We start from the raw sequence: 20,447 nt of genomic DNA on the forward strand, positions 1-20,447 counted from the left end.
CCTGCCCCTACATCAGCCCTCCTAGGTGAGGAGGAAAAGCTGCTGGAGTCCCATGGCAAAAAGATATACTATAATGCTACGCTCCACCTGCGTCAAGCCAGTGTGGACGCTATGTTAGCAGCAGTGAACCAAAAGCTTTGGCGGGAGATAGCGGACTTCCTCCTGGAGCTCCCCGCACATAGTCAGGTCGAGATTCAAGGCAGGATTGGCAGAGGCAAAGATAGTGATATGATATGGCATTCATAACGCGCCTATACACAAGTGTTTCAAGGCGCGACGAGGCAAGGGAGTGGGAACAGAGGGAAGACAGAGACAACGATCTTACTAGGCTGGGTGACATTGAGATTGCGCAAGTGCCGGGGAGGGGGAGGGGGAAAAGTACAGAGGGAAAGGGGAGGGGGCAGTGCAGTACATAGGATAACAGTAAAGTAAATAAATAAAATGTGCGGCCAGCTGGAGGCAAGGCTAAGTGCAGACATCAGGTGTCAAGGGGTTGTAGGGATACAGAAACAGCCCCCAAGTGCAAGAGTTGCCAGGGGGGCAGTGCAGGTGTGCAGCTGGCAGGGAGCGGTCCTGGGCCCGGGATCAGAGGGTAGCCAGGTAACCAGTGCAGTTTCAGTTCAGCCAGGCGATCAGCAGGGGAGAGGATAAGAGAAAGCAGAAGCAAAGGGGAAGGTCTTGAGGTGCTTCTGGAACCGGAGATGGTTCTCCTCAAGTTTTAGAGAGGCAAGGAGGTTGTTTCAGAGGGAGGCCCCTGCCGAAGAAAGAGATCTATCACCAACTCGTTGCTTGCAGAAGCGACTGACCATGAGGGAGTTGGAGGCGGATGAGCGAAGAGCTCCAGAAGTAAGATATTTAGGAAGAGAGAGTTGGAGGTATTGACTCCCCAGGCCTAGAGAGTTGGAGGTATTGAGGCCTCAGGCCCTAGAAGGCCTTATGGCCAATGCAGAGGGTTTTTAACTTAATCCTCGCCGCCACTGGGAGCCAGTGCAGAGATTTGAGTCCTGGAGAGATGCGATCCCTTGGCTTGAGGCCAAGTACAAGTCTTACAGTCCTGTTTTGGATGAGTTGCAGAGGGCTGAGAGTAGAGGCAGGCATATTTAGAAATAGGCTGCTGCAGTAGTCCAGACTAGAGAGAACCAGAGCTCTGGAGACAGTGAGCTTCTGGGGGAAGGAGAGGAAAAGAAGAATACCCCTGAGGAGGTGCAGCTGGTAGTGTGACTTCTTAGAGACATCAGAGATGTAAGGAGAGAAGGAGAGTGTGGAGTTGAAGATGACCCCAATGTTTTTAGCCTCCAGGGTGGTCCAGGATATCATGGAGTCTACAGTGGCACATATTGACACCACAGGCAGAGCTATCTGTGTCGTCACTGACACGAGGAAGACAGCTTGGCTCCTGGTGACCCGGAGCGCCTTCTCAACCTGCCTTTTGAGGGGTAGGGGGGGCTTGCTTCACTGAACTACGGACAAGGAGCTTGATAAGAAGAAAAATAGCTCCCAAACATCGAAGTCCTTGTCAATCTTGACTAAATCCGTACCCAAGGACTATAGCCAAAGACACCCACGCTCTGACAGAGGTTGTACCTTTGGTGGCTTCAGGGGTTTGCAGGAGTGCCGCTCTAGACAGCCTGACAGGTCATCCAGCCAGCACAGGCACAAGCAGCAAAATTCTTTGCACAAAGTGTTTTTCCAGTCTGCCTCCCACGAAACAGCCTCCGAAGGAAAGAACCTGTGACAACGCCATCCAGATCCACAGGTCTCCGGTGGGGGGCAGGCTTGCCCTTCACATCTTTTCCTGGCAGGCAGGTTTTGCGGACCCATGGATTCTCTCTGTAGTTTCCTCAGGCTTCCGTCTGCCGATACCCCCATTTCCTCTTTCCTCCCCTCCACTCCCACAGATTGGGATGGCATGGGCTTCTATTCCTGTATATTTGCAGTACAGAAAAAGAACAAGGCTGGCCTGACAGTTGTTCTAGACCTTTATGCCTTGAACCTTTCCCTACCCCTTCAAAAGTTCAAGATGGTTACTCCAGCACTCCTTGCGGAGACACTGTGTGGGGGAGACTGGATGTGCTCCCTGGATCTGAAGGATACTTACCTACATGTCCCGATTTGGGAGCCCCATCGTTCCTTCCTCCGGTTCAGGATCATGGGCTTTCCTTTTCAATACAAGGTCCTCCATTTTGGCCTCAGTTCTGCTCCAAGGGTCTTTACAAGGTTAATTAATTCAGTAGCAGCCTGGCTCTGAGAGCCACGGCCTTTATTCATACCTCGACAACTGGCTTGTCTGGGCGGAATCGCTGGAGGGAGTACACTGCACAGCTGCCACACTGATGCACATGCTATACACAATTTGGAGTTCTCCATCAACCTCAAGAAGTCACAGTTACTTCCCACGCAGTCCTTAACATTCCTAGGTTTAATTTGGGATACCAGGGCGGAAAAGATCTTCCCATCAGAGGACAAGATCACAGCACTCAGGAGGGCCATGGGGTATTTTCTCAGCAGACCAGTAACCTTGGCACAGTCGTACCAGCACCTGCTTTGAATAATGGTGGCTTGCCTCTTGGCTGTGCCACACACAGGGTTCAAAATGAGGAGGCTGCAGCTACATTTCTCAGCCTCTTGGAATCAGGAAACAGGCTTCCAACTGGCTCTAGTTAGCATACCACACCACCTTCACTAGGACCTCTTGAGTTGGAGGGCAGATGCCAACATGTTAGAGGGCAGGCCGTTCAGGCAGTCTTTACCAGAGATCACCATTACCACAGACTCCCTAGAGGGATGGGGGGCTACACTGGTCAACCACAGTGTCCATGGAGTCTGGTGACGGCAGGAACAACTGGAACACAGCTCCACATGCATGTATTACATCAACAAGCAGGGAGGTACCAGGTCTCGTCCACTATGCAGGCTGTCCATGGACTAATGAGAATGGGCACTGTCGAACAGCATTTACTTATCAGCAGTCCAACTCCCAGGGAATCCAACTTGGACTCAGCAGGCTGGGGGTCAACAACTACGAGTGACAGTTCAACGATGAGGTCCTGAGGGGGATCTTCAACAGGTGGGGCCTATTCGCCACCACGAGCAACAGGAGATGCCACCAGTCTGCGTCCTGGATGGGACAAGGCAGGTGCTCTCTAGGGGACATGTTGCAGGTTTCGTGGAACAACATGGATGGAAACCTCCCCCCCCCCCAGCCCCCGTCACTCTGTTTATTCACAGGGTCACCTGCAAGGCCAGGGAGTCACATAGACTTTGACTCTTCTTGTCTTCTTGGTAGTGCCATGTTGGCTACCTAGACCTTGGTTCTCGGAACTCCTCCGACTGTCTGACCAGCCTCCTGTACACCCCCCCGTTGGGTCCAGCCCCCTTCTCTCCCAGCAGGGGGGCACAGTGGTTCACCCCGCTCCGCCCAAGTTAGCCCTGACAGCTTGGTTTCGGAACAGGTCACCCTGAAACATCTACACTTGTCACAGGACAACCTAGCTATCATTCAGCGGGCAATAAGTGACTCCACCAGGGGTCAGTACAAGCGCAAGTGGACGAGGTTCTGTCAGTGTGCCAAGACAAACAAAATAGATCCGCTGACATGCTCTCTGGACAATGTGTTATCCTTCTCTGTGCATCTGGCTCGGTCTGGTGTGCAGGACACCTGTGACACCATCCGTACGTATCTAACGGCCACAAGGGCCTACAAGAACTCCGGAGATGACATCTTCTCCTTCTCCAATCAGGTAGTTAAGAGGCACTTGGCAGGCTTGACCAGATTATATCCGCGGGTCAAGATTCCAAATCCGGTCTGGGACCTTAACGTGGTGCTGAGCGCCCTGGCCGACAAACCTTTCGAACCCATGGCATCAGCAGACATCAGGCTGGTTACTATAAAGACTGCCCTACTGGTTGGCCTTACCTCAGCACGCCTGATCGGCAAGATTCAGGCGCTGGTAGCTTCAGAGCCCTATACCACATTTCACCAGGGCAGGGAGGTGCTTAGGACGCACCCTGCATTTCTCCCTAAGGTTGTCTCATCTTTTCACCTCAATGAGGAGATAGTACTTCCAACATTCTTTGCAGATCCAAAGGATGAGGCTCAGATAGTATTGCACTGTCTGGATGTCAGTCGTGCTCTAAGATTTAACCTGGACAGGACGAAGAGCTTCCGTAAATTAATTGCCTTGTTCCTCACTTTTGGCAGGTCCAAACCAGGCTGTCAAGCCTCCAAGCCTTTAACAGCAAGGTGGATGGTGATGGCCATCAAGGAGGCATATGAGGGGGGGCATAGGGCTTTGCTTGCAAACATGCATACCCACGACATCACAGCCAAGGCCACGGCTGTGGCTTTCCAGTGACATGTACCATGACAGACGATCAGCAAGGCAGCTGCTTGGGCTTCCCCATCGGCCTTTTGCAAACACTCCTGCTTGGATGCCAGCGCCATATCAGACGCAGCATTTGGCTAGGCAGTTTTGAAAAACTTGTTGTCTTAGAGGGGCAACTCTTCAGTTGTAATCGCCCATACAGTATGGAGGAAAGGGGACGGCATGTAGGAGTAATTATAAGTTACTCACCGTAGTGACTAACGTACTCATAGTCCATAGTCCCCTTTCCTCCATACATCCCACCATCCTCCCGTAACAAACCAGTGTCATCAGGCAATTGTAATATTGTCGACGCATCAAGGGGGACTGAGGAGTGTCGCTGGTGGGTGGAGTCAGGGGAGCGCATGCTCCCAGGGCCACGTCCCCGTGTGCATCTAAATTTAAAGTGGAAGACAATATTTTCTGGTGCCAAAGGATTCTGTTTGCTGTGCCTAGCAAGGGACGCCCCATACAGTATGGAGGGAAGGGGACTAGGGAGTAGGAGTATGTTAGTCACTACGGTGAGTAACTTATAATTTATCAGGTATTAAAATATCTTTATTGGAATTGCAGAGGTACACAAATGTAAATGGATTTAAGAAACATTTTTGAAAAACTAAACTGATGCACTTTGCGTGTAGAGAATTGACAATCCCTAGGGTAATGCTTGAAGGGAACTATATAGAAATGGTGAGAAAGTTCAGGTACTTAGCAGTAGAGTTCATGCCTAATGGTAATTATTTCAGCATTATTGCTGAAAAACGCATAAAAGCAGTGGTATTAACAGCAATGATAGAAAAATGTACTAGAGAATCTTCATGATATAGCCGAAAGGGCGTTCTGTTGCTATATAAAATGTGTTTTTGTGCTTTCATGCTGAATGAATGGATTTGAGGACCAGTATATGCAAGATCTCACATGGTTGAAGGTCATAGAGAGAAAGTTTTGGAGGTGCATTTTGGGTTTGGGGCCGCGTACCCCAATTGGAATAAGACTTGAATTGGGACTCACCTCCTTACCTACACAAGTTCTGAAAAGGAGGTGTCTCCTATACATAAGATCTAGGACTGGACCCACGTGCCCGTTGCTGAAATTGCTAGGAGGAGATACAAGGCTGGCTGATAAATACGAGCAAATGATGAACACAACGTTCGGGGACATCGCTTGGCGACCTGATTGGGATTCTGACTATTATACATTACAAAGAAAATGTGCGATAAAACTGGAAAGATGGGATTGGGCACAAAATTACATGCATTTAGAAAAGTTGCACAGCTAATTTTTAAAAAAATGTATTTATTATTTTCATGTATAGAAACAAACAAACACTCTCCCCCCAACTTCCCTACCCCCCTCCCTCCAGAACGGGGGTGCACAACTGATTTTGACAGAGGGCCGAAAGTACCTTACATGAGGGCTATCGTGGGCCGAAAAGTAAAAGTGGGCGGGGCGGTAGGCGGGACATGTCAGGAGGCTTTTTCAACCCCCAATTTGTATTAAACACATGGAAAAAGAATATGTTTTTGAGGGTTAACGATTTTTATTGCATTTCAAACTTACATTTTGTACTACACATTTTCCATTGTTATCATTTATTTCGATTTAGTTAATGTATATCGTCTGTTTAATTAAATTATATATATTTTATTGACCCTTGATTGGACATTCCGTTATTTTGGACTGCTATAGTTTGCTGTTTGGGTTTCCCAAGAGGAGTATGGCCTTCGCTGAGTCAGGTTTCATCAAAAAAGCGAAGGATGTCCATCTCCTAACTGTGCCTGTTTTAGCTTTATTATTGAGTTCACTCTTGGAGTGCGACACTATGCCCCATGGCTCCCACCCCCAACCAAACACTATGCCCCATGGTCCCCTCACCCCCAACCAAACACTATGCCCCATGGCCCCCTCACCCCCAACCAAACACTATGCCCCATGGCTCACACCCCCATCCAAACACTATGCCCCATGGCCCCCTCAGCCTCAACCAAGAACTATGCCCCATGGCTCCCACCCCCAACCAAACACTATGCCCCATGGCCCCCTCACCCCCAACCAAACAATATGCCCCATGGCCTCCTCAGCCCCAACCAAACACTATGCCCCATGGCCACCTCACCCCCAACCAAACACTATGCCCCATGGCTCCCACCCACAACCAAACACTATGCCCCATGGCCCCTTCAGCCCCAACCAAACACTATGCCCCATGGCCCCTTCACCCCCAACCAAACACTATGCCCCATGGCTCCCACCCACAACCAAACACTATGCCCCATGTCCCTCACCCCCAACCAAACACTATGCCCCATGGCCCCCTCACCCCCAACCAAACACTATGCCCCATGGCTCACACCCCCAACCAAACACTATGCCCCATGGCCCCCTCACCCCCAACCAAGCACTATGCCCTATGGCTCCCACCCCCAACCAAACACTATGCCCCATGGGCCCTTCACCCCCAATCAAACACTATGCCCCATGGCCCCCTCAGCCCCAACCAAACACTATGCCCCATGGCTCCCACCCCCAACCAAACCCTATGCCCCCTGTCCCTCACCCCCCAAGCAAACACTATGCCCCCTGTCCCTCACCCCCAACCAAACACTTTGCCCCATGGCTCCCACCCCAAACCAAACACTATGCCCCCTGTCCCTCACCCCCAAGCAAACACTATGCCCCACATCCCTCACCCCCAACCAAACACTATGCCCCAAGGCCGCCTCACCCCTGACCAAACACTATGCCCCATGGCCCCCTCACCCCCAACCAAACACTATGCCCCATGGCCCCCTCACCCCCAACCAAACACTATGCCCCATGCCCCCCACCCCCAACCAAACACTATGCCCCCTATCCCTCACCCCCCAAGCAAACACTATGCCCCATGGCTCCCACCCCCAACCAAACACTATGCCCCCTGTCCCTCACCCCCCAAGCAAACACTATGCACCATGGCACCCTCACCCCCAACCAAACACTATGCCCCATGGCCCCCTCACCCCCAACCAAACACTATGCCCCATGGCTCCCACCCCCAACCAAACACTATGCTCCCTATCCCTCACCCCCCAAGCAAACACTATGCCCCATGGCTCCCACCCCCAACCAAACACTATGCCCCCTGTCCCTCACCCCCCAAGCAAACACTATGCCCCCTGTCCCTCACCCCCAACCAAACACTATGCACCATGGCACCCTCACCCCCAACCAAACACTATGCCCCATGGCCCCCTCACCCCCAACCAAACACTATGCCCCATGGCTCCCACCCCCAACCAAACACTATGCCCCCTGTCACTCACCCCCAACCAAACACTATGCCCATGGCCCCCTCACCCCCAACCAAACACTATGCCCCATGGCTCCCACCCCCAACCAAACACTATGCCCCCTGTCCCTCACCCCCAACCAAACATTATGCCCCATGGCCCCCTCACCCCCAACCAAACACTATGCCCCAAACACACTCAAGCATCCACCCATACAGACCCAAACCCCCCACCCCCAACTCAGCACACACACACTCTCAAACATGCACCCATACAGACCCAAACCCCCAACTCAGCACACAAACTCTGAAGCATGCACCCATACATGCATCTCAACATACACAACACAAACATACAAAAACAAACATTCATGCTCACCCGAACCCCCCACCCCCTCCCGAACTCAGCACACACACTCTCAAGCATACACCATGCACCCATACAGACCCGAACCCCCCACCCCCCAACTCAGCACACACACTCTCAAACATGCACCCATACAGACCCAACCCCCCACCCCCCAACTCAGCACACACACTCTCAACCATGCACCCATACAGACCCGAACCCCCCACCCCCAACTCAGCACACACACTCTCAAACATGTACCCATACAGACACGAACCCCCAACCCCCCAAATCAGCACACTCAAACATGCACCCATACAGACCCGAACCCCCCACCCCCAACTCAGCACACGCACTTTCAAACATGCCCCCATACAGACCCGAACCCCCCACCCCCAAATCAGCACACTCTCAAACATGCCCCCATACAGACCCGAACCCCCCAACCCCCCAAATCAGCACACTCTCAAACATGCCCCCATACAGACCCGAACCCCCCACCCCCCAACTCAGCACACACACTTTCAAACATGCACCCATACAGACCCAAACCCCCCACCCCCAACTCAGCACACACTCTCAAACATACAACATACACCATGCACCCATACAGACCCGAACCCCCCACCCCCCAAATCAGCACACTCTCAAACATGCACCCATACAGACCCGAACCCCCACCCCCTAACTCAGCACACACACTCAAACATGCACCCATACAGACCGAAACCCCCCACCCCCCAACTCAGCACACACACTCAAGCATACACCATGAGCCCATACGGACCCGAACCCCCCACCCCCCAACTCAGCATACACACACTCAAACATGCACTCATACAGACACAAACCCAGCACCCCCCAAATCAGCACACTCTCAAACATGCACCCATACAGACCCGAAACCCCCACCCCCCAACTCAGCACACACACTTTCAAACATGCACCCATACAGACCCGAACCCCCCACCCCCCAACTCAGCACACACACACTCAAACATGAACCCCCACCCCCCAAATCAGCACACTCTCAAACATTCCCCCATACAGACCCGAACCCCCCAGCCCCCCAACTCAGCACACACACTCAAGCATACACCATGGACCCATACGGACCCGAACCCCCCACCCCCAACTCAGCACACACACTCTCAAGCATGCACCCATACAGACCCAAACCCCCAACTCAGCACACAAACTCTGAAGCATGCACCCATACATGCATCTCAACATACACAACACGAACATTCAAAAACAAACATTCATGCACATCCGACACGCCCCCCCCCATCCCCCCATCTCAACATACACAACACATACATACAGCAGAACCGATCCGACACACAAACACAAACACACAGAACACTTACCGGAGTCGTTCTGGAAGGCAGGTAAGCTGGAACGCTGGCGAGGTAAGTGGAATCGTACTACGGCTGGTGTGGCAAGCAAGGCTGAAATGTCTTCCGGCATCAAGCCTTACTGGCCACTCCAGCCGTACTGCTGGCCCTCCATTGGTGCTCCTAGGAGCGACGTGGTGCGTGTGTGCTGAGCCAATGACAGCCAGTGTCTTGTCCGGCCCGGAAGACAACAAATACTTTTTTGTTTCATTTTGAGAAGGTGTTTGAAACTCTGCTGAACGCTCACCTGGATGCTACAAGGCCCGCATTATAGCAGCAATCTAGCACAACACTGCGAGCTAGTTACGCTCTTGTTGTGCCAGCTTTTACTTCCTGGAGGAGGCGGGTCCTGCTTGGACGACGTGACTCATCACGTGACTCTGTCCGTGCTCTTAAGCGGACTACAGCCACCCTTGCGGCGTTAAACCCGACGGCGAAAAGCCCATTGGCTGTTGTGCGGCTGTTTGGCGGCGCATTTAGAAGGGAGACTGCGGTGATTCTTCACTTTCATCCCTTAGGTTTCGTATTTTTAAATAGTGCTATTTGGTTAAGTGTCTTGTGCACGTCCATCTATTAAGTGATATGTTGACCAGACTAACTAACTATGCGAATTCATTTGCATATCGTTATAGTAGGCGTTCAAGGTATCCAATTTTGTAGATTTTATGCTCATATTATGTGTGTTGGTGTGATTGAGTGAAGCTCTGTCTTAGCATTCTTTTTTGATGTTTCTTCTTATAAAGTGCAAGGTGTTAGTCACAATATAATTGCTAACTGGGATTTTACAAAATCATTACTGTAAACTAAGACTAGTTTTATACTGATCATCGTTTATTCTTGAGATCAACTTAGTAGGTTGATCATTTTGTCTCCTCATTAATTTATCTTATAAGTGTTACTATCTTTATCTCAACAATGGCTAAAGGTTTGCGCAGCGGGAGGTGTACTGAAGCAATGACGAAAGCTCTAAATGTAGTTAACATAGACTCTCTGGAGTTTAAAGGGAATACATCCAACAATGAGCTACCTAATATTAATACTTCAGTAGACGCAGATAAAGATAGCAATCTGAACCATATTGATGCTTTTACTCATGCTACTCATTTGGCTCAGGTTCATGCCGTCTTTACTGATAGCATACATAATCCTATAATAGATGAAGAGAAGGAGTGTACCAGGGCGAGTTTGAGTCACTGTACAACTCAATTGTTATCTGGCACTTCTAATGAAGATCCGTTTACGATTACCATGAGGAAAATGGCTGAATTAGATGAACAGGTCAATCAATCAATTGAAAAAATATGGAACACTAGGTGAAGGTGTCTCTGATGGCACTTAGCATGTTTTACTGTACTCTCCTGAGCAAATTAAAGATCAAAGTAGGTCGTTAAATGATGACCCTGAAGGGTCTATATTTGACAGGGGAGGTGCAGAACAGCAATCTCCTAGTTCCCTCCCAGTGATTACAAAAATATTGGATCTTCTTGATAAGGGCCATGAATTTACTCACTTGGAGCTTAAAGAATTAAAGGCAATTATGCATTACCTATGTTCCAAGATGGACAAATTTGAGGGATTCATTACTGCAATCGACTCTCTGAGATCAATGCAATATGAGATATGCGGACAAAGAACCAATGAGGTGTCTAATATGAGTCATGAGAAAAGTAGGCAATGTTTGCAACCTGGTTTTCAGGAGTTCGATCATACTAGACAGATAATTGATGTACAATGCGAACCTCTGAAGTGTAATTGTGAGAACGATTTAAGAGAGATTAAAGCATCGATAACAGCATTAAATGATACAATTGTCTCACAATTATTGAATAAAGCTCCATCTCTAGATATGCCGCTTAGTCCATCGTCTGTGGCTTCTAACTTAGTACCGCTGGATAGTCCTTCCGTCTTGTTGGAAGAAATTGAAAAACATAAAAAGGTAGAGAATGAAAATCCTCTTATCGAAGTATCTCCTACCTTCATGTCTCGTCGGGCTAAAAGAATGCACATGCGTGCTGTGAAGAGACTTGCCAAAAGAAGGAGAGAGGCTCTATTAGATAAAAAATAATCTATGACAGGGGATATAAAATTAACTCCTATCCTAGAAATTGCAGATGAGGAGCCTATCGACTTGGATCAATTGTCCAAAGAGAGCCGGGATGCCCTCACACCTGCAAATGATGGAATTATGGACATTAGTAGTGGAGGTCTGGGTAATTCCCTGATATCGAGGGAAGACGTGTATACTGACATATGAATGATTAAAACTTGTAACACACAATTGGCTAAAGCAAATCCTGAGATAATTACCACTTGCAAAACTGTACCATATCAAAAAACAGGTACAACTATCCCTAAATATCACATACTCGATGATAAAGGAAATGTAAAGTCTGACACAGATCTTACTCTTAAAACCTTGGCTAAACCCACGTTAAGTAAATATTTTCCGACTATAGGTAGATCCTGTATGTCAAAAAGTCAAATGAAACATCATGATGTAGGTGCCAGTATTTCCTCACAAACATCAGTAAGGAAATCTTATAGTGAGATATGTACAAATGTCCCTAATAAGGGAATAAATTTAACCAATGAGTGTATGCTGAGTAAAGAAAAACAATTAGTAGCAGCCAATAGACAGGGCAATAAAATGAATATAACGTGATCATTCTTTGAGGCTTGAAAATGGTTTATTGGACAAAAATAAGAACTTAGTGGTGTTAAATGGTCAGGGGAAAAAAACTGAAATGGCTGTAGCACATTCTATTACCCAGTTTGGGAATCGGCCGACTATCGAAGTGGATAATGCCCCCTCAGACATATTTATCCAGGGTCCTGCTTTAAGAAGGTCCCTACCTGAAAACAAAATTAATATGAACCACTTACATGAGGAAATTGATTCATATGATTGCAAGCGTGAACTCTCACTTGAGACCAATCACAATGCTAAGGGTAATAGTAGAACATTGCCCTTACAACTTCCTCATGTGGTTACTAGGGCCTCTTCGATAGCACCAATGTCTACAAACATAGTAACAAACATAAACTCTACTAGGCCTCAACTAATTGACTCTGAAAGACAGTATATTATTGGATTTGAGGGGGATGAAAGGGCATTGATGGACAATTGCATTAATCGATCCTTTGTATTCTCTGTATTTTCAAAAATACCTCAACTAAGAATGATAAAATCTGAAGATATCACAAGGGTTTCTTTGGCAAGGGTTAACAATCACTGGGCTATTTGTTATCTGAGCTCTGAGGCTATAATGAAATTTATTTGGTTCAGCCGTGAGGAAATAAAAAATGAAGGTTTGGTGTTGTTTACCTTTGATGGTGAGTTAGATGCTATGGATTTTTTAGAAACTCCGGGTAAGGGCGTTGAAAAGATCGTAGAAGTAGGCAGATCTAGCATGCAAACTGAAACAGGTTTAGAAGGTGGAATGTTGGAAATTCTGAAATTAGTAGCCAATACAAAAGGGCTACCATGGTTGGAACCTATGCTTACTGCGATTCTGTGTCCAAAAACATCTTTGCCTGTTACATAGCCATCCAACGATATTAGTATGAAAATCATATCTTGGAACTTTTGTGGATACGCAAACTTAATGAAGTGGCACTCTGCACTAACGCATGAAGATCAACCAACAATAATAATGGTACAAGAAACAATGAAAACTGAGCCATTTCCGTTTCCTGGATATTTGATCTTTTCCTCGCCCGCAAAGAGATCCCTCCAAGGGCGGCCCTCGGGGGGTTTGATGGTTGCAATCAACATATCTTTGCGGGCGCAATCGGAAATTGGTTTGGGAATCTGCCAGTATATTGGGGATACATCTTACTCTACCTTCATTTAGATTCGCCTCACTAATGATAATTTCTTTATATTGGAACCCCGTCTCCTTAACAGTTGAGGAGATGTTGGATGAACTTGATGCTTGTTTATTATATATATCTGGCAGATATAAACCTTGTGAAATTATTATAGGTGGTGACTTTAATTGTGACTGCAGAGACCCGACTGAAAGATTTATATTTAAACCTTCCACTCTTTCTCTCAGTAGTGGAGCCAAATTTAGGGAACTTCTTACGGGGTGGGATATCGAATTAATGGTTAGCAATGACCTGAAATCTGCAAAAACATGAGCAAGAGGTTCGATGTTCTCAACAATAGATTATATTTATGTATCTCACAATCTTATTATTCATATGGCACCGCTTTCAATAGGCTTGATAGAGATTGGAGACCATGCACAACTCTCTACTTTCATTCAACCGAAATGTCAAATGCTTATGCCAAATATAACATTGGCAGTTGTTGAAACTAATCGACCTCAGCATTCCATTAGATGGAATCGTGGGATGTGTAACTTTGTTGTTAAACAAATACACTTAGAGATGGAGAGGATTAGAAGAGCAGGGGGAAATTATGAAGAAACATCTTGTACTTACTATTCTGAAATAGTGGCTTTAGCTCTTGAGCGGTGTGGTAAAATACAAAATTACGTGAAACACACACATTTATGTGATCATGCATGCAAACTATTAAAAAGGGATAAAAATAGGGCGTTGAGATATTTAAAGAAAAGCAGATTGGGCACCGAAGATATTAAGGCAAGGCGGAATAAAATTGTATTGACATACAAACAAAATTTAAGATTTGCTCGTATTGCAAGATATAACGAGGTGAACTGCACACTAATTCGAACCATTACGTCTCATGATACAGGTGTAATCTGGCGCACATTGAAAGCTGATAATAAATGTGTGGCATTGTTCTCCCCGAACTGCATTCCTGAACAGACATGGCAAACTTTTATTAAGGTTAAATATCAACTGCCTTGTAAATTTTCATTAATTCCGGATGTATCTCTGGATTATTCTACTATTCCAAAATTGAAGTGGAGCTGCAGCGATATTATTTGGGCTATTTCCAGGTTGTCATACTCAAAAGCTGCAGGACCTGATGGCCTTCCCCCATGTCTTTATAAGGCGGATCCCATGTTGTGGGCTGACATTATAAAAAATAAATTTGATATCATTATCAAGGCGGGTGATGTTCCATCATCTTGGTTAACTGCAAACATAGTGCCCATATTCAAAAAGGGAGATCCATCTCGTCCAGAGAATTATCGTCCAATATCATTAATGGACACTGAGGCTAAGATTTTTGCTATTCTTCTTTTAAATGAACTTGAGAGAGTAATTGAGGTCAACAGCTTATACTCGAGATACCAAACCGGCTTTAGGAAAAATATGAGCACAACTTTAAATGCTTTTATTATGTCGCATATTATTGCTGGAGTGAAAGAAAAAAATTCTAATCCTGTCTATGTAGCAATGATCGATATGAGTTCAGCGTTTGATACAGTTGTCCACAATTTATTGTGGAAGAAAATGATGAAGATCGGGATTCCGTCTGCGTTGTTGTATTGGATTATTAAGATGCACAAGAATACATTGTATAGAATAAGAATAACTCCAGAAGGTGGCACTACTCCTCCTATTTGTACAACAATTGGTTTGAAACAAGGTTGTAATCTGGCGGCCACCCTTTTTAACTTATATCTGATTTGGGTGAGAATTGGGAAAATGGGAATATGTTCTCTGTTAAAATTGGAAGTATTCATTTGAAATGGATTGCATTTGCCGATGGTATTATTTTGTTTGACCCTATCCCTGCAGGACTTCAAGCAAAACTCTCATCATTGGAGACTTTTGCAGAAGCACATAACTTGACCCCCAATCCAGCCAAAACTGCAATCATGACATTTGGAGTGAAATCAAAAAGAGGCAATCTTAGATGGAAAATTTCGGAAACACATCTTTCTTGTGTCAACAACGCAATATATTTAGGGTATTACTTGTCAGCCCTTAACTCCATTAATTCATGGTCTATAATTATTAAAAATAAGACGCGTCCATTACTGTCTCAAATGAAAAGGATTTTCACCCAATATTGCAAATTCTCTTTAACTCCGTTAATAGATTTTATGACATTAAAAATTGAAAGTGTTATACTGTATCCATTAGACATTTGTCTATGTGATATGACAACTACCCTTGACAGTCTACAGGGTTCACTTCTTAAATCTGCAATGTTCCTACCAATGTCAGTTCCAAATGCTATTATCCGACATGAATTGGGATTGATTTCACTTTCAACTCGTTGGAAATGGAGACAGTTGTCCAATTATGTTAAGATACACTATCCTCCTTCAAACTCACTGTATATGGACTTGAACAAAATGTTGGGCTCTCGAACGTCTAATTCCCTTTTTAATTATCATCTAAAAATTCAACAAATTTTGGATAATGTAAATATAACTGTCGAGGATATACATTATCGCCCGTGCTTGGCCAAGAAAAAATTGTTTGAAATGGATTGGTGTTTAACTATTGATTCAATCAAGACCTATGAGCTATATAAAGAATATGGTCGATATGTCAAACAGCGCATCCCACGCTATGACCATGTTTTGTTGTTTCCCTGTGAAAACATTCGAAAGGTATATATTCGTTACAGATTGAACTTATTTCACACAAGAGAAAGACCTAAGAATTGGGAAATGAACAAACTACAAAATGGTGTGGGATGTCGATTTGATGAATGTAACGAACTCTATGAAACGTTGAAACATCTTATATTGTATTGTCCGCATTTTAAGAACATCAGGACACTCAAACTCATGAAATTTGTGAAGGTTGAATTTGTGGACTGCCTCGAAGTTTTGTGGTCCAGAATGATGCAGGGTTCACACAAACCTTTAATATATGAGTTGGCAAGTTTTTGTAAACACATTGAGAATGAATTAGCATTGATGTTGTAGTTGATATGACTGTTTTTATGATGATATGTTAGATTTTAACTTTTGTAAAGGTTCTACATGAAATTCTTTTATGTAACTGAACCAAATGCAAATAAAAGAAAAAAAAAAGACTTTCCAAATGGAGGGCGGCCGATGCTGCTTGCGGGCCGCCCTCCATTAGGAAAGTCTTTGTGCCTCGCGGGCCGGAAAAAACAGCATGGCTGGCCGCAACTGGCCCGCGGGCCGTATGTTGTGCACCCATGCTCCAGAAGGTCAGTCTCTATAGCTGCTGGGATCTTCTCATGCCGCAAAAATGTCCAATATTCTTATTTTTTGTGTGGGCACCACTGTTCCATGTAGTCCGATTGAAGGTATTCCAACACCTTCCCCCATTCTTTCACAAAGGAACCCCCCCCCGTGCTCTACAGGGTGTGGGATAATTTTTCCATGGTTGCCAGTGTCAAAACCTTCTGTAGCCATCCAAATATCAGTGGGGGGTCCCGTTGTTTCCAACTCTGGGCTATAGCCGTCCATGCCGCTATTAGCAGACCCATAAAGCTCCTCCATTGCAATTTAGCAAGCTTCTTTGCTGCAGGGTCGTTATACCCACACATCCACACCTTCTCCCCCATTTGGGCCACGTTAGGGAACATCCTCTGCATCTGTGTCTTTACCTCGTCCCAGAAGCCCTGAATCCCTTTGCATTCCCACCAGATGTGCCTCCATGTACCCTCCCCACCACAATCTCTCCAGCAAAGTTTGGACGCATTTGGGAACATCCCATTCAACCGCAACGGAGTCAAGTGCCACTGGGTCACCACTTTTACCCACATTTCCCTCAGTTGGACTGAGCGGGTCAGTCTGGGGATATTGCCCCATAGTTCCTCCCACTGCAGATTGTTGATGGACTCTCCCAGCGTATGGTCCCACTTCACCATGTAATTCCACCTGACCCTTTCCCCCTGCACATTGATGTATTTATAAAGTGTCGTCACTAATTTCTTGGTTCACTCCCTTCAGATCCGCCCAGTCCTTCGATGGAGTCCGCGCCAGGCCGGGTGCTGTGATGGCGACGGCCCACGTTGCTGCTCCGGTGGTGGGTGGGTGTGCCTTGACACTCGCACCTCTGCTGCAGAATGTTTTATCACCAGAGCTGCTGGCCGGTAATATCTCCTTTATAGTCGTTGCCCTACAGGAGAGACCCCGACATACGTCTCCTCACTGCAGCTGCCATCTTGGAATCCCCCTGAACAGCTATTCTGACATCAAAAATGTAATTCATGCTTATATGGCCACCCTCACCCCAAGGTTACCTGATGTTGTGTTCTTCATTAGTGTTACGTAGTTTTATCTTAAACAATCTCCTGGTGTTGTCAAATACAGGATTTATGCATGCAATGGACAAAGGGGATAGGATATGTCGTATGTGTGGTATTAGAGGTAGAGAAAAAACAGCTTGCCATGTACTTAGAAAATATCAGGAAAATTGCCAACTTTACATGACTATGTTGGGGCCTTTTGTGAGGAATTACAAAAGTATTATGAATGACGCATTCATTCCTTAATACGGGTTACAAATCCCTACACATTGCACTTAATCATGTGTGGTTAAAGGTGGAAGTTTTATTAACTGGATAAAGTTATTCATTGGTAGTTTACTCAGGAAACTGATCAATTGTATTAATGTGTCTTTTTTGTTGCGATTTTATTCATATATTATATAGTTGATATGTTTAATATGCTCTTTTAAATGAACGATTTTGTATAATTTTAAGATCACCATTGACATGTTAATGTATTAACTTATTAATCTGTAATTTGTAATATTGTAAAATCTGTAAACAAGATTTTACAGTAATATGTGAAAGTTCTTTGTACTAAAACACATTAAAATAAAATACAATATACTGTTTAAGTCACACAAAAAATCCTTACACAAGGCTGCTAATAGAATGTTCTTGTGTTGTTGGTGATGACGTTGAACCAGATGTGTGCTTCAAGTGTTGTAACAATTTTAGCATGCCTTCAGTAAACCGGGGTATCAGAATGCCAGATAAGAATATCTTGAACAGAATGTACTGGACTGCATAGAGGATGCACAGGAGGGGTCTGTGCAAATCTGAACTGTTCTGGGGATGTTGACATAGATGTTGTAGCAGTGAACACATGCTATGGGAATGAAGCAACATCCAAAAGCTCTATGGACGGAGGTGGCTTGGATGGTCAATGCACAGTGACATGGAAATTCTTTTTGAAACACTAATTGTAGGTCACAATACACTGCTAGATTGCCCCTTTGCCAACAGTATGGGTGTTTAGGACCTGCAGGAAAAGGCAGTCATGCAAATTGGAGTCCACTGAAAAATCTGGCCAGGCTTCCTTTGTAAATATGTGTAGGTTAACTGTGCTAGTGAATGATGGATCAGTGGAATATTTAAATGCAAAACATTTGTTTGTGTATTGGGAATGTTGTCTTTTTCGACCTTGCGGCTGATTATGATTATGTGATTAAGATGTTACCTCCCCATTTGGCTGTTCAATGTATAATTCCCCCACAATATGGGGGAAAAGCAGGTGGCTCAGGTCTATCTTGTTGATAAGGAAACATCTGCTAAACCTCAATCGTAGGGAAATGTTTCCTTTCCTATTTTCCAAGGAAGGAAAAAGCATAAACGGCTAGAGGCTTCCTATAAGAGCGATCCATTGGCTGGCAAAGTGAAACCCATGATGGCTAACAAGCAAAAGAGGAGATCTAATGCCTCACGGGCATTCTTAAGGAATCTTACTACGTCCCCCGTGAACGTCATCACGAGTGAAAGAGTGCCCCCCGGGAGGCCGCGGGATCAGAGTAAGCCGATTGTGTAGTTGAAAATCAGAGAAATGGTTGCCTCCTCTCCACCTTTGATGGAAGCTGTTATCTCACGTTCTAAGGATGGGGCTGACCCCAACATATCCCTATGGACTGTACACGAGGGCCGCACTAGCGAAGAGGAACCGTGCTCATCTTCAGAGTATTGGAATTCCTTGAGGGATGAGGGTTCCCTGTCGCTTTGTGTGGCCTAAATGAAAATAGATCAGGAGTACAGTTTCAGACATTGGAAGATCGAAGGAGGATAAAGAACCTCGAAAACACTCTCTCCTCTGTCTTGCCCAAGGGGAAAACAGAAGAGGTTATGAAGCGGCTTTGTACCAAGGACGTAAAAGTGTTTAAAGAGCAACCTATTGACTTTCTCATATTTGGCGAGCAAGAGGAAAAGAGACGCCCTCTCAAGGTAAGGCTAGATAGGTTGCTTCACATCAAGGACGGTCTGATTTTAAATCGAGCCAATGTAATAAAGCTATTTCACCACATTCCTGACTTCCATTTTGTCCGCTCAGAGGACATAAAAATTGTCGACTTTGTGGATGAGGAGTTCTAAACTCAAGATCCATCAAATTGTTACTTCTTAGACAATCCCACTTATTGCTCCCTTGGGGTTTAATTTAATGGAGCTCCCGGGACGAGAAAGCTTATCCAAGTTATGGGGCCAACCTCTGTCATGATGCCTACCCCCGGGGACCCAGACCAAGTCCAGCAACCCCGGAAGCAGGCATCAAGTAATTCCAAGCAAGCCCAACAACCCCTGCTAGGGGCTATTTGGGTGCAGTCCTGGCGTCTATGGCGCCAGGCTCATATGGAGAGTCAGTCCTGGCGCCATAGGCGCCAGGCTCATAGATTAAAACTTACCTGATGCAGACCATGCTGCAAGAGCTCCAAGCCAAAAGAGGCTTGGAAGGGACTACTTTACTTAGGGACTATTTTTTTACACGGGTGGGGCTGGGGAGGAATACTTACCTGGGACTACTTTGGGGGCTATTTAAACCACACCCGAAGAGCAGCTCACGCTTCGCGTTATTCTGCATCCAGCAGCGTAACGCTGACCGTGCCTGCAAGTCTGCATCCAGTCTTCTGCCACGTCCGCCTTGAGTGCGGAGCTCCTCGAAAAAGGGAGAAAGAAGGAGAAAAGGTTAGAACAAGAGCAATACCTTTGATCCTTACCTGAATTCCCGATCCATTGCGCCTTCGAGCTGGAAGAAAGAAGTTATTTTATGCGCGTCGCCTCGCCTGCTGCAGCGCCGCGCTGAACTCACCGGCCTTTGCAGCATCTTCACATTCCACCGCATCCTTCTGCATGTTCTCGCCGCACTCCGGCACCTAAGGGGAAGACAAGAACAGCAAGGTGAGCCAAGGGAATACACAGAGGCAGTATTAGTTACCCCCCA

At 46.1% G+C, this 20,447-nt stretch overlaps 1 protein-coding gene across 2 annotated transcripts in view; it reads left to right on the plus strand.

Annotated features, from left to right (window-relative positions):
- SPATA20 (spermatogenesis associated 20) overlaps window positions 1-18,076 on the plus strand; it is a 2,241,715-nt gene extending 2,223,639 nt beyond the window's left edge. For both annotated transcript variants that reach the window (XM_069654894.1, XM_069654895.1), the window contains one exon: window positions 17,205-18,076. In XM_069654894.1, the coding sequence (XP_069510995.1) occupies window positions 17,205-17,351 (147 nt within the window). In that variant the 3' untranslated portion in view covers window positions 17,352-18,076. The remainder of the gene's footprint in view (window positions 1-17,204) is intronic.
- The last annotated feature ends 2,371 nt before the right edge of the window (window positions 18,077-20,447 follow it).

Source organism: Ambystoma mexicanum, chromosome 3q, assembly GCF_040938575.1.
Source record: "Ambystoma mexicanum isolate Mex_15411 chromosome 3q, UKY_AmexF1_1, whole genome shotgun sequence".
Lineage (NCBI taxonomy): Eukaryota > Metazoa > Chordata > Amphibia > Caudata > Ambystomatidae > Ambystoma > Ambystoma mexicanum.